The sequence below is a fragment of the Phaenicophaeus curvirostris genome, chromosome 8 (assembly GCF_032191515.1).
Source record: "Phaenicophaeus curvirostris isolate KB17595 chromosome 8, BPBGC_Pcur_1.0, whole genome shotgun sequence".
NCBI classification, from domain to species: domain Eukaryota; kingdom Metazoa; phylum Chordata; class Aves; order Cuculiformes; family Cuculidae; genus Phaenicophaeus; species Phaenicophaeus curvirostris.
In genome coordinates this window covers 29,875,988-29,891,329 of record NC_091399.1, presented here as the reverse complement: position 1 = coordinate 29,891,329, position 15,342 = coordinate 29,875,988, and the positions used below count along the sequence as shown (strand labels likewise).

The following is a 15,342-nucleotide window of genomic DNA, read 5'->3' as shown; positions in this document are numbered from 1 at the left end:
TAAAATGTTTTGGGCCTGCTCAGAGCATCGCTGATGCTCCTTCATGGATGGTTTTGGTGCTTCTTACTGCAGGGCTTGCTTTGCCCTGTGAAAATCAGGGTGAGAGGGGAGCTCCGGGGTGGGAAACCCACCCGGGACAGGGTAGTGGTGGGGGGAAAGGTGCTGCCACCTGCCCCACCGGGGTCCCCGTTGGAGCATCCGTGCGGGAGGCGATGCGGGAGGGCAGAGCGACCCCCGCCGCGGCTCCGGGTGCTCAGAAGATGCTCGGTTTCCTAATCTCCCCCGCCCAGCGCCGGCTGTTCTATCTTTAACGCTTCCTGTTGGGGAGAGGAGCCGGCATGAAAACGCTCGTGTTTCCTGGCGGGAGGCACGGCGGCTTCTCCCGTCGTGACCGTCGCTGCCCCGCTCGCCCCACGCTCCGCGCCGGCATCGTGCGGGCTCCTGCCGACCCCGGGGGGGGAGCGCGACCCTCCCCCCCCCGGCCGCATCCAGAGCGGGAGGGCGAAGGGAAGGAGTGAAAGGAAGAATAACAACTCCGGCATTTCCCCCTGCGGGAGGGAGCGCAGGTGGCGGGGAGACAATAGGGACCCCCCGCTCCCCCCAGCCCCGCTCTGACAGGAGATTTCGTTGATTTTCGGCTGCCCCGGGTAGCTCCATCCCCCGAGCTATCGCAGAGCGCTCCCCGACGCTCTCTCCAGCTGCGGGAACGGACCCCGGGCCCCTCAGCATCCCTGCCTCGCCCTTCTCTCCCTCTGGCAATTTGGGAGGCCGGCAGAGCCGTCCCGTCCCTCGCCAGCGCCATGGGGAGTCCCCCGACCCCTACATTCGTTCCCCCCTTGTCCCCCAGCAGCCGCTCCGTTCGTACAGCGGCTCTGGCCAAGTCTGGGGTGTCCCCGTCCCCCCTTTCCCCGCAGCGGCCGCGCTGAGACCCAGCCCCGACGGGGTGGGCGGCCGGTCCCGGTCCCCAAACCCCGCTGGCTGCCCCGGGCGGCCGAGGGTCCTTTCTCTCCCCTTCCCCAGGTCCCTCTCGTCCAGGGAGGGGGTTGAGTCACCTTCCCTGGAGGGGCTTAAGGGACGGGTGGACGAGGTGCTGAGGGACATGGGTTAGTGGTTGATGGGAATGGTTGGACTCGATGATCCGGTGGGTCTTTTCCAACCTGGTGATTCTCTGATTCTACCCTTAGCTCCGACCTCTCCCCTCATCCCAAATTCCCCGGCTGGGTACCCTCCTCACCCCCCAGCATCCTCCAGCCCAGCAATGATGCTCGGGAGATGCGATAGGGATAGTGCCCCCCACTTTAGCCCTTCAGAGGCAGGGGGGGAAGGTTGGGATGGAGCCACTTCTCTCCAAAACATCTCCCCTCGATGTGCTTTTTTCACCTCCTCTTGTCCCAAACCAGCTCACACCCCTTCCCTCTCTTTCTGTCAGCATCTCCAACAATTTATTTTGGCTCATTAAATTTAATTAAGAACGGAGTAGGTGTTCCATATTTAATAAATGTTTAAAAAAAAAAAAGCAAAAAAAAAAAAAAAAGCAGGGGCATAATAACCTCCAAGAGGACTAAAATAAAGAATTGCTATTCAGATGCGGGCAGACACAGTGCAATTTTTTATTACTCTCTCTCTTTTTTTTTTTTTTTGCAGTGTCTTTTTAAGAGCATCTAAGCACACACACATAAAAAGCTAGAAGGCATGCATTCCGGAGTTATTCCTATGCATATCCCTGCAATAATTTTCCGCTTTCCTTCGATAAAATTGCCAAATAATAATGAATCATTTCATAAATAATGGGTTTAGAAGCTTATCAGGGCAGGCGGGCCACTGCTGGGGTTTTATCTCTCTCGGCCACATTGCAGTAGTGTTCCGCTCTCCATACTAAATAGGAAACTGGACGTGATGTGGAATTAGAGCCTACCCAGCCGAAGCCACCCAACGCTTACTACAAATATAGCCGCGATGCGTAGGCCACAAAATGGCTCCACTCACTTTTCCCAATGAAAAGCAAATGGTGAGTCGAGAGGGATCCGGCCCTGCGGCCGTGGGGCGGCGGGATGGGGCTTTGGGGGGTCCCGGGGGGCAGCGAGGGAGGTTTGGGGGGCTTCTGCCCCATGGGAGAGACAGGTGAAGGGGGAAAAAAACCCACCCAAGTCTTTCTCGCGGTTGGGTTTTAATCTTTTTTTATTATTTTTTTTTCTTCTTCTTTGACGCGGGTGGGTGGGGAGAAGAAGATGCTTTCCCTTTTGAAAATGTGGGGTGCGCTTCCCCCCCGTGACCCCCGGGTGTGGGGGAGCTGGGGGCGAAGCAGCTGCTGGGCCCGGCTCCCCCAGCCTCTCCCAGGATGGGATGGGATGGGATGGGATGGGATGGGAAGGGATGAAGGGACCAGGAGGACCACAGCCTCATTCCTGGGGGTGTCCCCCCCGCACCCCTCCCTCCCTCCCGCTTTGGGGCAATTTCTCTACAAAGGTGCGTTTCGGGGCTGGAAATTTCCTGCCGATCCACGGATTTGAAAACAAAAGGATTTTGCGGAGCAGAAACCAGCGGGCGGGGAATTAATACCCCCCCCCCCCGGACACCACCTCCTTCCCCATTTTTTCATTTTTTCGAAACGAAATCACCCCCAAATGAAGTCAAAACGCTGCGGGTATTTTTGCGGGTGCGTGTATTTCGTTTTTAACGAAAGCGGGAGCCGACGCCATCGGGATTATTTCGTTTTTTCACGAAGGGGAAAGCCTTATTTTTCCTGATTTCATTGCGGGGGGGCCCGGCCTCGCCTTCCTGTTGATCGGCGGCGGCCCCGGCCGGGAGCGCAGCCGGGAACCGCTCCCTTTAGGAATTAATTCGTTCCTTTAGGAATTAATTCGTTCCTTTAGGAATTAAATTTTCCAACCGGGCGTGGGAGAAACAAGGCAGCCGCTCTTTTCGAGCCCATCGGGACGAAAACAACTCCCTTCTCCGGCCCCGTCTGCGATTTCCTCCCAGGCGCTTGCGATGGGTCCAAAAACTAATTCGCATCAAATATAGGGTTTAATTTTTCTCAGTATTTTTTTTCCACGCTTTTGTTTTTAAATTTTTTATTATTGTTATTTATTTTATTTATTTAATTTTTTTTCGAGGCCCTGTGTGCCTTGTCTCCGAAGGGGGGGTTGGTGGGACGTGTCCCCTAAAACAGGGGCCACCCCGAGGTGCCGTCCCCTCCTCCCCTCTCAGCCCCCCTCTCCTCTTTTTCTTCCCCCCCCACCCCGCCTCCCCGTTTCTCTTCCTCCCAGGATTTAGCAGTTTTATCCCGATGCGGGTGTCCTTCCTCCCTGTAAAGTCGTAAGTACCTTGAGGTGGGAGGAGTAAATTCAGCCTGACACTGAGAGCGCTTTTGTTGAAACAGGAGAGACTTGCGGTGTCCCTACTTAAATATGACACATGTGAGTAATCTCTTCCCATACAATATCGGAATAGGCAATTAGATTTTTTTTTTTTTCTAGAGGGCTGGAGGGAAGGCAGCCAGTTTGTGCTTTGGGTTGAGTGGTTTTTTGGTTTTTTTCCCTCATTATTTTTATTTTTCCCGAGAAATGTTGAGATAGGACCAAAAAAAAATTATTTTCTCCCATAATTCAGCCCAGCAAACCCGAAAAAAATATAATTACCGCAGGCAAACGAAAGAGAGAAGGATGGGAATGAGATGCGATGTGTGGAAGGTCTCTGCTCCACCAAGCTTCTTATTTATGGGGGAAAAAAAACGAAGGAAAGGGGTGGTGGAGAAAGAACACGGCAATAGTGGTGATATCGCTGCTGCCCTCGGTGCTCTGTCGCGACAGGGTTCGTTCCCTGGGAGAAGGGGGACAGCGAGAGGTGTCCGGGGGGGATTTACCCCGTCAGGGGCTGGTTTCACCCCCCAAAAGTGGCTTCGGTTGTCTTACGCCGTTAAAAAATAACGGTAATAATAATAAAAGTGGGAGGAGAGGCCTCTGGGGCTGAGGAGGCTGAGGGAGGACGGGCCGCGATGGGGAGGGAGGGGTGAGAGGGGCGGCGAACACCCCAAAATGGGATGAAATCCCCCCAAATGGGATGAAATCCTGCAAAATGGGGTGGGGGGTGCGGGGGGAGAGCCCCCTTCCACCCGGCCGCGCTTCATGTCGGGATGCGGGATCAGCCCTCGGGTTGGGATCTGGGACGGGGGGAGAGGGGGGTCCGGCCGGCCTCGACGTCACGACAGAACGTGACGTCACGTCGGGCCCGGGGACCCCCGCCGGAGAACCCCAACCGGTGTGGGGTACAGGAGAGCTGGGGGGGGGCATCTCTACAAGGGATGGAGTGACAGGGCGAGGGGGGGTGGCTGTAGACCGGGAGGGAGAAGATCTAGATTGGACATTAGGAAGAAATTCTTCCTAATGAATTTCTTTCTAGTTAGGAGGTATTTCTTCACGCTGAGGGCGGTGAGGCACCGGCACAGGTTGCCCAGAGAGGTTGTGGCTGCCCCATCCCTGGAGGTGTTCAAGGCCAGCTTGGATGGGGATAGAGCAGCCTGGTCAGTGGGAGATGTCCCTGCCCATGGCTGGGGGTGGAACTGGATGGGCTTTAAGGTCTCCAACCCAAACCGTTCCATGTTTCATAGACTGTGGATAATCTTTAAGGTCTCCAACCCAACCCATTCCATGTTTCATAGAATGTGGATGATCCTTAAGGTCTCCAACCCAACCCGTTCCATGTTTCATGGGCTGTGGATGATCCTTAAGTTCTCCAAGCCAACCCATTCCACATTTCTATGATCCCTAGAGGTGTTCAGGGCCAGGCTGGAGGGAGCTTTGAGCAGCCCGGTCCTGTGGGAGGTGTCGGTGCCCTCCTCAGGGGTCGGAGCCGGGCGATCTGGGGTCCCTTCCAGCCCACGATTCGGTTCCCCGAGGCGGCGCCCGGGGCGGAGCGTGTGTCCCACCCCCCCAACCCCCCCCCAACCTTGTCCCCGGGGTGCGCCCCTCACCGCCGCCTCTCTCCGCAGGACGATGGACCGTCCGGCCGCGCCGCCGCCCCGCAGTGACCCCCGCGATGCCCGCCCCGCCCGGCGCCCCGACCCGCAGCCCGCGATGGAGCCGGAGAGCAGCGCCCGCGCCGGGACGGAGGCGCCGCTCGACGGGGCGGCCAAGGAGGCGGGTCGCCCCTCCCCCGGGCCCCCCGCCGCCGCCGCCGTGCCCGTCATCGAGCTGGTGCGCCGGGGGGGCTCCCTGGACATAAAAAGCCGGGAGGCGGCGGGCGAGGCGATGCAGAGAGCGCCGGGAGCCGAGCCGTGTCGCGCCGCCGAGGCCGCCGCCGAGGCTCGCATGGTGCAGCTGAGCCCCCCCGCGCTCCCGCTGCAGCCCCCCGGCAGGGCCATGATCTACGGGCTCGGACAGCCCCTCGCGGCCATCAACAGGTGCGGGAGCGGGGACCGGGACGGGGGGAGAGGGGGGGACCGAGGGGAGGAGGGAGGGATGGAGAGGAGGAGAGATGGAGAGGAGGAGGGATGGGAGGAAAGAGAGAAGGATGCAGGGGAAGAGAGAAAGAGGGATGGATGGAGGGTTGAAGGGAAGGAGGGATGGAGAGAAGGAAGAAGGAAAGCAGAGAAGGAGGAAGAGAAGGAGAGAGGGAAGCAGGGATGGAGGGGAAGAGAGAAGGATGGAGGGGTGGAGAGAAGGAAGAAGAAAAGGAGGGATGGAGGGGATGAAGGGAAGGAGGGATGGAGAGAAGGAAGGAAAGCAGAGAAGGAGAGAGGGAAGGAGGGATGGAGAGGAAGAGAGAAGGATGGAGGGGTGGAGAGAAGGAGGAAGAAAAGGAGGGATGGAGGGGATGAAGGGAAGGAGGGATGGAGGAAAGGAGGGATAGATGAAAGGAGGGATGGAGGAAAGGAGGGATAGATGAAAGGAGGGATGGAGAGAAGGAAGAAGGAAAGCAGAGAAGGAGGAAAGGAAGGAGGGAGGAAGGAAAGGAGGGAAGGAGAGAAGGAGGGAGAGATGGAGAGGAAGAGAGAAGGATGGAGGGGTGGAGAGAAGGAGGGAGAAAAGGACAGAAGGAGAGATGAAGGGAAGGAGGGAGGGAAGGAAGGATGGAGGAAAGGACGGAGGGAGAGGAGGAGAGATGGAAAGAAAGAGAGAAGGAGAGATGCAGGAGAAGAGAGAAGAATGGAGGATAAGAGAGAAGGAGGGAGAAAAGAGGGATGGAGGGGATGAAGGGAAGGAGGAATGGAGGAAAGGAGGGTTGGAGAGAATGAAGAGGGAAAGCAGAGAAGGAGGAAGGGAAGGGAGAAGGAGGGAGAATAGGAGGGATGGAGGGAGAAAAAGAGGGATGGAAGGGATGGAGGGAAAGAGGGAGAAAAGAAGGGATGGAGGGAGAAAAGAAGGGATGGAAGGGATGGAAGGAAGGAGGGAGGAATGGAAGAAAGGAGGGATGGAGAGAAGGAAGAAGGAAAGCAGGGAAGGATGGAGGAAAGGAGGGAAGGAAGGAAGGAGAGAAAGAGGGAGAGAAGGAGAGATGGAGGGGAAGAGAGAAGGATGGAGGGGTCGAGAGAAGGAGGGAGAAAAGGAGGGATGGAGGGGAAGAGAGGAGAAGGGAGGAAAGGAGGAATGGAGAGAGGGGGAAGCATGGAGAGGAGGAGGGAGGAATGGAGAGAAGGAGGGAGGAAGGAAAGAAAGCAAGGAAGGAAGGAGAGAAGGAGGGATGGAGAGGAAGAGGGTGGAAAGAAGGGATGAAGGGAAAAGAGGAGGAGGGAGGAGAGGAGGGATGGAGAGAAGGAGGGATAGCGGGAAAGAGGGAGGGAAGGAAGGAGGAAAGGAAGGATGGAGGGAAGGAGAGGAGGGAGAGAAGGAGAGATGGAGGGGAAGAGAGAAGGATGGAGGGATGTAGGGAAGGAGAGGAGGGAGGAAAGGAGGGATGGATGGGAATAGAGAAGGTGGGGTGAAAGGAGGCATGGAGGGAAGGAGAAGAGGAGGGAAGGAAGGAGGGATGGAGGGAAGGAGAAAAGGAGTGAAGGAAGAAAGGAGGAATGGAGGAAGGAGAACAGCAGCAGAAGTGGGATCAGCATCCCTTCCTCTGCTCAGGGTTCAGGGCTTAGTCATTGCGGGTTTGCATGCAACTTTGAAAAGGAAGAAAGGGGAAAAAATTAACCCGAAACAAAAAAACTGTTGTTCCTAGAAAAAAAAAACCCCACAGATAATTCAGGGTAGTAATGCTGTGGGTGGAGCAGATATTTGGCGGTGATCCCGTACTGAGGTGTAGCAAAGGGGTCCACCAGTAAACCTGGTGCTTGTTGAGAGCTGGTTTAGACTCTCGGAGCTCCCCAGGCTCTCCATCCTCTGAAGAGTCCCGCAAAGGGACAGAAAACGCTGCTGCAGGGGCAGAGCGCAGCCCTTGTGTCCCCATTTCAGACCCCTCTCCTGGGGAGGCTGTGGGGGTGTGTTTGTACCCAGGAGCCGCCAGCCCAGGTGCCCCACACAGCTCGTGTCCCCGAACGGCCGCGTGTCGTGTGGCTGCACGACCCCGGGCTCAGCTTCGTGATCCCTGAGCTCCCTGAGAGGTCACGGAGCAGCTCAGCTTCCCCCTCCGCGGGGGCCCAGCTGAGAGGGGAGATGTTGCTGTGTCCTCACGACCTCTCTGCCTTTCGTTTGCAGCGGTTTTTTTGGTGAACCGGACTCCTTCTCCATGTACGGCAGCAACCGGGTGAAGAGGAGACCTTCTCCCTACGAGATGGAGATCGCCGACGGTGAGAGCATTTGTCCCCCACACTGGCTTTTTGGGGTTCCCCATCACAGTGCCACATGCTGGGATTAAACCCCCACATCACAGAGGGCAAACAGGGAGCCTGTGGTGGTGGGGAAGCTCCCCCGCTAAAGTTCTGTTCAGCAGCGTCCAGGTCTGACCCCACTAATGACCAGCAGGCTGCTTGGAGGATTTGCTTTCATGCAGCAAAGCGATTCAGCGTATGGTTAATTACATCCCTGTTCTGCAAATTGCTTAGAGATTAAATCCGAAGGAAGCCACTAAATTTAAGGCTTTGTTGAAGTGCAGGGGCTGGATCAGGGCCATTGCAGTGACACGCTGTGTTTGCAAACCCTTCCAGCCAGGAGACATTTGTAACCACAGCCTTGGGTGGAAAGATCCCACTCTTCTTTAAACTACCTAGAAGCAAAGCGCTAAACCTGTACTGAGGTTTGCAGGGTCGCAATGAAACTGTGTCCCGTCCCTTTGCCAGCTTGGCTGCACCTTGATTCCGTAGAAATCCACACCGTGCTGCATCCTGTCAGGAGAAATAGCCCAGGCTGGGGCTTGTGGCAGGAGTGGGGGGTGACAGTGGTGTCCGAGCAGAGATCCCAGGTGTGGGGATCCCTGTTGGACCGTCAGGATAACTTTACAGCAAGGCAGGCAGGGAGAAGGCAGGGCAGGATCTCACTGCCTGCTCCCAGGCAGCTGGCGTGGGTTTTGGGAGGCTGCGTGCAGGCAGCGGCGCTGCCCACGCGAAGGGACCTTTGCAGGAACAGTTGCACGTGGAAGGCTGACATGTTTGTCTGCAGAGTTAGCAGCCCGTACAAATGAGATTCATCGAACTATGCCTTCTCTTGGCAATTATAAACACAGCATTTCAATTGCCAGACAATTCATTTTAATTCTTTCTAGCTGCCTGTCCCCTCCCTTCTACCCAGCTAAGCTAAAATCAGATCAAATCATAATCCACATCACTCCAAAATAATACGGAATGAAAAGATAGGCTCAGGCCGTTATCTGCGTTCATCAGTCCCTCTCTCCTCGCTCTCTGCCCTCCTCTGTCTGCTGCTCCTTTCAGACACCAGCCCCATGGGGCAGGGGTTGTCTCAGCCCCCGGCACGAGAAGGTCTTTTTGTCTGGGTTTCCATTCGGAGGCTTAGCGGTTACGGTGAGAGTCCGTCAAATCACGGTGTCAGACTAAAAGCTTTCAACTTGCTGTTAAATTAGATATTAAGGATTACAGGTTGTAACCAACCTTTTGGATATGTGCTTTCCAGGTATTGCAGGTGTAGAGATTGAGCCTGATCCTGCATGTTCTGGCTCATGTGAATTTACAACACTAGGCTAAGATTTTATGGTTTTTTAATCAAAAAATATAGATACCAGACAATGCTATCTAAACAGGAGAAATCTGTAGGGATGCACATCCCATGCTGAGGCACCTGTGCTGTCTGCTGGGCTTTGCTTGTCACGCCGATGCTCACCTCCTGCGGGTCCTCAGCCCTCGGGAGGTGCAGAAGCTCAGAAGGGTCTCTCCGAGTGCTTGGTGTTTGGTTTCCTCTGTAAGGAAACGAGTGGTGGTTTTCTTGCAACTCTTTCTTTAACCATTTTGGGGAAAGTTTGGTGCCCTGAATATCTTCTTACAAAATAGATGTAAATGGAGATAAAGATGTAAAAAAAGTATTTGAAAGGGTATACTGTAACTGTGAGAGCTCACTTTTTTACTAGTTTTCCTCAGATTTCTAACCGCAATTAAAAAAAAAAAAATCAGTCAATCAATTGGAACAAAATCCACACAAAAGTTCTTAGCCAACTGCTTGACTGAATTATGAGGCAAGTTTCTTTATGAGAAATAAATCTCCTCTGTTATAATAGAGCTGTAGGGACATTTTAAGTTTTCTGTTCATTAACATATTTTGGCCCAAACCTGATCTCTTTCTAAAAGATGCATTTAATTTGGCTGAACTTGTGTTATGTACTGGAGCTTGGTTTGGGCGCCTCTGGATGAAAAATAACAGGTCTTTTTTTCCTGATTTCTGATGTATTTATGAACAAATACCTTTTAGTTGGCGACTTTCAGTGAACAGAAATACACGTTTGAATACTGTCTCTTCAGATCTTTTTTGAAAATAAACAGTCTCCAAGGGTTTTTCCTCATACCCTTATGGAAGTAAAAAGGTTTTAAGCTGCATCTCCTTCTAGGTTCAAGGCTGGTTGCTTTGTCTTGTCTGGAAAGAGCATTTAAGTGTCGAAGCTGTTGTATGATTGTAGCAGATTGCAGCTCATTCTCCACAGCTCTATTAGTGCTGGGCAGCCTGATGTGGTCGAGGTCCCTTTAGTGCTCACCGCTTTCCCCAGAACCCCGTGGCAGAGCAGGCTGTGCACATCAGGGACAGAACCCTTTCCTTTTCCATGAGCTCATAGAATCATAGAATCATAGAATCACTAGGTTGGAAAAGACCCACTGGATCATCGAGTCCAACCTCTTGTGCATTAATTCATATAAAGACCATTTGAGTGCTGTTTTGGAGTGGAAAATTAACTTTGTTAAAGCATCAGACCAGGATCTTAGAGGTTGGAGATGAGTTTCTTATTCCAATATCACCCAGCTTATCCCAGGGGCTCACTGTGATTTTGGAGGACTCCCTGCCCCTAAGTACGCTGCAAGGAGAACTGACTCGTTGCTTGCACACCGGAGAGGCTGGAAGCTTTAATCTGACTGTTTGGGAGTGCGTCCCCACGCAAACCCTGCAGTGAGGGTATTGCGTGTGACACGCTGGACCCAAGGGGCTCAGAATCCCCTGAAGAGAGGAAAGTGCAGTGGTATATAATCAGCTGGACTATGCGATTCCTCTTCTAGCATTGTGCTAGGTGGGGTCTTTCAAGGTACAGCCTCACTGCGATGCCTCCAAAGTCACATCTCTTAGACTGCTTTGCTGCAGTCAAAGCAGCCAAGAGTTTTCCTATGTAAGAATCCCCCCGGATGCTGGTTTGTCTGGGGGATGGCAGAGCTACGGGTTAAACTGCTCCCCACGGCCAGGGACTCGCTCCCACCAGAAGGGAGCAGTTAGACAAGTTTCTTAGAGTAGGGACTACAGGGGAAGATGATATGGATGGGAGTATCCACAGACCGTCCTTTGGGGTATGACTTACTGATGTGTTGTCTGCCAGTCTTTGCTTTATACTTTGTGATGGTTTTCCCATCCTACAGGGATTTCTGCCATAGCCATTATCCCAGAGTTTCATGAGATTGTGGTGTCCTGTTGGTGTCTCCTGGAGGTGGAGATGGAAAGGGCTTAATAATAAAAGCATCTTATGGTCGTATCTCTTTACATGAACTGATTTCCTCAGACCCAAGGACCTGCAGTCCTGATTCACAGCATTGCTACCTCTGTTGCACAGTACTTCTGGGTAGATGTGCTTTCGGATCTCTTCTAGCACAGAGATAGTGTCTTGCTCAAGGTAACAGGAGTTACCTTGATCTAAAAGGAGAATTGGTGCATTTTGTGTGTCCCTCCTGCATAATATGCCCCGCAGAAATATGATTGTAAAATTATGGGGATTTGAGTGGAGTTCACGTGTGTCTGAGCCAAGTGGACATCTAACAATTTGTAGTCCCTTCCCCAATTAGTGTCAGATAGGGAGTCTTTGCCCTGCAGCACTGATGTGCAGAGCGAGCAGGCAGTCCTCAGGTCAGCTGTGAAACCGCTTCATTCTCCACCTGTGGTCACCCTTCCCGCAAGGGCTCTGCGTTCACTCTGTGGGTCACATTGCTACCTGTCCTCCTTGCTATGGGGCAAATCCTACCGTCATGTTTCACACAACCCCTCACAGAGGGCTGGTGGCAGCTTGTGGTCTCTCTCAGCTCTGGATCCTGCCTACATCAGGGAAGATCTCTGGGATTTTAGAGTTGTCAAAGCCTCCACTCAAGCTAATTTCCTCCTGTCCCGATGGTGTGTTCTTAAGACACTTTTGGGATAGAAAATAAAACCAGCTCATGAGACAAACATTTAACAAGACCTTTGTTATGATATGCCCTTGTTGATGAGCTGTGATACCCTAAAAATACATCAGCCTTCTGTACATGTGTCATGGCCTAAGCTTTCCCCCTTGGAGAGGTAAATATAGGCATCTCAGGAGACATCTAAAAAGATCCGCTCCATTTTTCTGTTCCACTGGATTGAACAGATGTTATGGCTACTTCAGCTCATCAGGTTAGCTTCTAGTTATCTGGAAACTCCTGTTTCACTGCCCTGTTGATGTCACTAAAATAAGTCTGTTAATGTGGGAAACAGTGACCTACTCAGCAAAGTAATAAATGACCTGTTATGCCCTGCTCCTAATTCTGCACGATTACAATTGCAGGTCCTCATACGAAAGTGGTTCGTCGCATTTTTACCAACAGCCGGGAGAGATGGAGACAGCAGAATGTCAACGGAGCCTTTGCAGAGCTTCGCAAGCTCATCCCCACCCACCCACCTGACAAAAAACTGAGCAAGAATGAGATTTTGCGCCTGGCTATGAAATACATCAACTTCCTGGCCAAGCTGCTCAACGACCAGGAGGAAGAAGGAAACCAAAGGGGCAAAGTGAACAAAGACTCTGGGATAGTCCAGGAAGACCTCCTGCAGGACATGTTGTCTCCTAACTCTAGCTGTGGAAGTTCGTTAGACGGAGCGGCAAGCCCAGACAGCTTCACAGAAGAGCACGAAACACTAGATTCGAAGCACACGCGGAGCCTGCATCACGCCATTCTCCCTGTAGAAGGCAACGCACAGCGGTGATGACCTTCTGCATCGCTCCCAAAGCACCAAGTGGGGAGGCACGACCTGAATGCGTGGGTGCTGGAACTTGTGCCTATGGGATTTCTGACTGCTTTTCCCCAGGGGCTCGGGCTCTCCATCCTCCCCAGCCCGGGACGGAGTGGCCGCTGCATTGGCCGAGGACAAGACCAAACCAGATGGACGTTCGGCATTTAGGTACGTGATCGTACAAAGAAGAAAAGCATTGAAGTCATCTTCATTGTACATACTGCTCCTGACGTGACTCTGTGGAGGGGAAGGAGATGTGGCCGGCACCTCTCCAGCATTTAGAGGGTTCTCAGACTGTTTGACAATCATCGCTTTTCAAAAGGTTGCCCGACTGAGACCTGAAACTCCTCTTGCCCCGCTGGTGGAGGCCACTGAAGCTTTCCAGCTCCACATGGCACTGGAGACTTCTGAAACCTGCCAGTGCTACAGCATTTCTCCAACCTGTGGCAGTCTGAGCAGGAGCTGGGGCCATGTGTTCCTGATGTCCGAGAGCTTTTGACTGTATCTTTTTAAAGAGGTGAAAAAATACCCTCAGCAAAAGAACTATTAAAAGGATTAAGACTCTTTTTCTCTTTCTTCTTCTTTTTTTTAAATTTTCCTTTCTTTTTCCTTTCTTCCTTTTCCTTCTATCTAACTTTGGATTGTTTGGGGTTGTTGTATTTATGACATGGGATTACTTCTGTTTAATGCTGTCATGCAGTATCCACTGAAAAAAAAGGTACATAGGCGTTTTCTACCACCCTCCCAGGCCCTGACTTTTCTGCTGGTAATACTCAGCAGGTGAGCTCCAAGCCCGTTGTGTTCTCCTAGAGTTTTCCCAGTGGTTTCTGTAGGGCAAGAGCTTCTTTCAAGGAAGATGAATTTCAGAATTGGAAAGGGAAAAACAATCTGTTTGTTAGTGAAGCATCCCCTTGGACTGAGGGGTTTTTAAACATAAAAAGCAACAAAAAGGCAAAAGGAGTTGATGATGCATCAACAGTGTGCGTGTACATAGGATTATAAAGGGGTTTTAATTGTATGATTTGAATTTTTTGGTTTTATTGTGTGAAAATGGTGGTGGTTCAGCTGTACCAACGCCTGCAGGATGGACTCCAGTGCTGGATTTAATCCAGCGTTAGGAGGGTCCTCACCTGCCCGAGGCTGGTAGGAGGACACAGCCTTTCTGAATCTTGGGAGGAAGGGTTAAAAGCAGGGTGGAATTAGCCTCCAGAAGGATTGGGGGGCAGAAGGCTGTTGTGCATCTGGGTGCTGCGGATCACATCATGCCATCACCGCTGCATCAGGCCCATCTCTCATCCACCGCCTGATGCCTGATGGAACAATTGCCCCAAGCTCATCCTCTCCCTCAGCAGAGTTGTCAAGGCACTGAAATCTCTATCATGCTACAGTAAAACAAAATCCACCCACAAACATCCTTTGGAAGGGAAAAAGTCTTTTGAATGGGGACATCTTCCACCACACTCCTTCCTTTTTGAGGGTGCTGAGGTACAAGAAACACGGAGGATTTGTCTCCAAGCCCATGCAGGCTTCATTCAGAGCCCCATCGTTTCCACCCCTACTTGGTATAAGCACCTCTTTGTGAACAATAGGTGTGAGGGTGGCATGTATGTTGCCTGTGAAGGAGCCCTGGCCCTTGCAAGGGTTTTCAGCATAGACCCCAAATCCTCCAAAGCCACCAACCTCTCCCATCTTAAAAAAGGGGAAAGCTCCTTCCTGAGTCTGGATTGCCCGTGCAAGGGGTTTTTTTGTTAAATGGGGTTTCCTGCACAGCTTCGCTGCGGGAGAGGCACCAGCTGGTGATGGAGTGAGGCTGAGGAAGAGGTTTGGGCTGTTCCCCGTGCCAGGAGTAGGAGAAACGGGTGAGGTGGAGGGGGGACTAGCAGGAGGGGAAGAGGATGCTGTCACAAAGGTAAAGCTGTTCTTGGTTTTCAGCATTTGAACTAACCCCGGGGTAGGGTGAGTAGGGGTTTTACACCTCTCTTATTAAACTGTTGCAAGAAAAAATCACCAACGCTCAGAAATTCCTCATTACCCACAAGTTTATTACTTTTATTTTTATTTTTTCAGTAGCTGAACAGTTGGGAAAATGGTACAACCCTGGCAGCAACCCCCTCAACACCTGCACACACACGTGTGCCTGCTCATAGCCCTTAGCAGAGCGCACGGTAGTTCTCCCGGGGTATGTACAGTTGTACTTTAATTGTGATTTGAATGGTACATTTCCTCTGCCCACCTCTTCTCCTGCCTGCTTCATCTCTCACTGTGTGGACCATCGCCTCTCGTTTCTGTTGGAAACAGCACTTTGGGGCAATGTCGTACCATGTGAGTGAATTCCCGCCTTATGACTTTGGGGTTTTTCAGTCCCATCCCTTTCTCTGCCACCCTCCGCTTGGATTTCTGCATTTTTTCTGCAGAAATGAAGTAACCAGACCTGGTACCCTGAGTCTCAACCCACTGTGGATGTGCTATTTAGAAAACACATTTGTTGTAATGTGTGTGTATATATAAATATATATATATAATGAATATATCAAGAATATTTCTAAATAAAGTTTTACAAAGCAGCCTTCACTTTCTCTCTACCTCTCTCTCACCTCATCACTTAGATCCATTACTATTTCAGTATTTCATTCCTGGGTGTTACAGGGTAGGGATTCCAGGATGGTCCATTCTCAACCATCAGGTTATAAACAGGCAGCAAAAACCTTGCAGAAAGATTTGCTCTTTTGGGTTTTTTGGGGTTTTTTTTGTTTGTTTTTTTTTTTTTCCCTTGGTTCATGCTGTCCAGCCTGGGCCTGGCTTTTGCAGA

The 15,342-nt window shown here is 52.1% G+C and overlaps 1 protein-coding gene across 2 annotated transcripts; it reads left to right on the top strand.

Annotated features, from left to right (window-relative positions):
- The first annotated feature begins 1,799 nt into the window (after positions 1 to 1,799).
- On the top strand, positions 1,800 to 13,097 carry TAL1 (TAL bHLH transcription factor 1, erythroid differentiation factor). 2 transcript variants are annotated; one of them, XM_069863052.1, is made up of 5 exons: positions 1,805 to 2,008; positions 3,270 to 3,419; positions 4,991 to 5,401; positions 7,632 to 7,723; positions 12,088 to 13,097. In XM_069863052.1, coding segments are annotated over exons 2-5 (924 nt in total). In that variant the 5' UTR covers positions 1,805 to 2,008; positions 3,270 to 3,417; the 3' UTR covers positions 12,507 to 13,097. The 2 variants fall into 2 exon arrangements, with proteins under 2 accessions (XP_069719152.1, XP_069719153.1); XM_069863051.1 differs by lacking the exon at positions 3,270 to 3,419 and having other exon boundaries at positions 1,800 to 2,008.
- Positions 13,098 to 15,342: the final 2,245 nt, after the last annotated feature.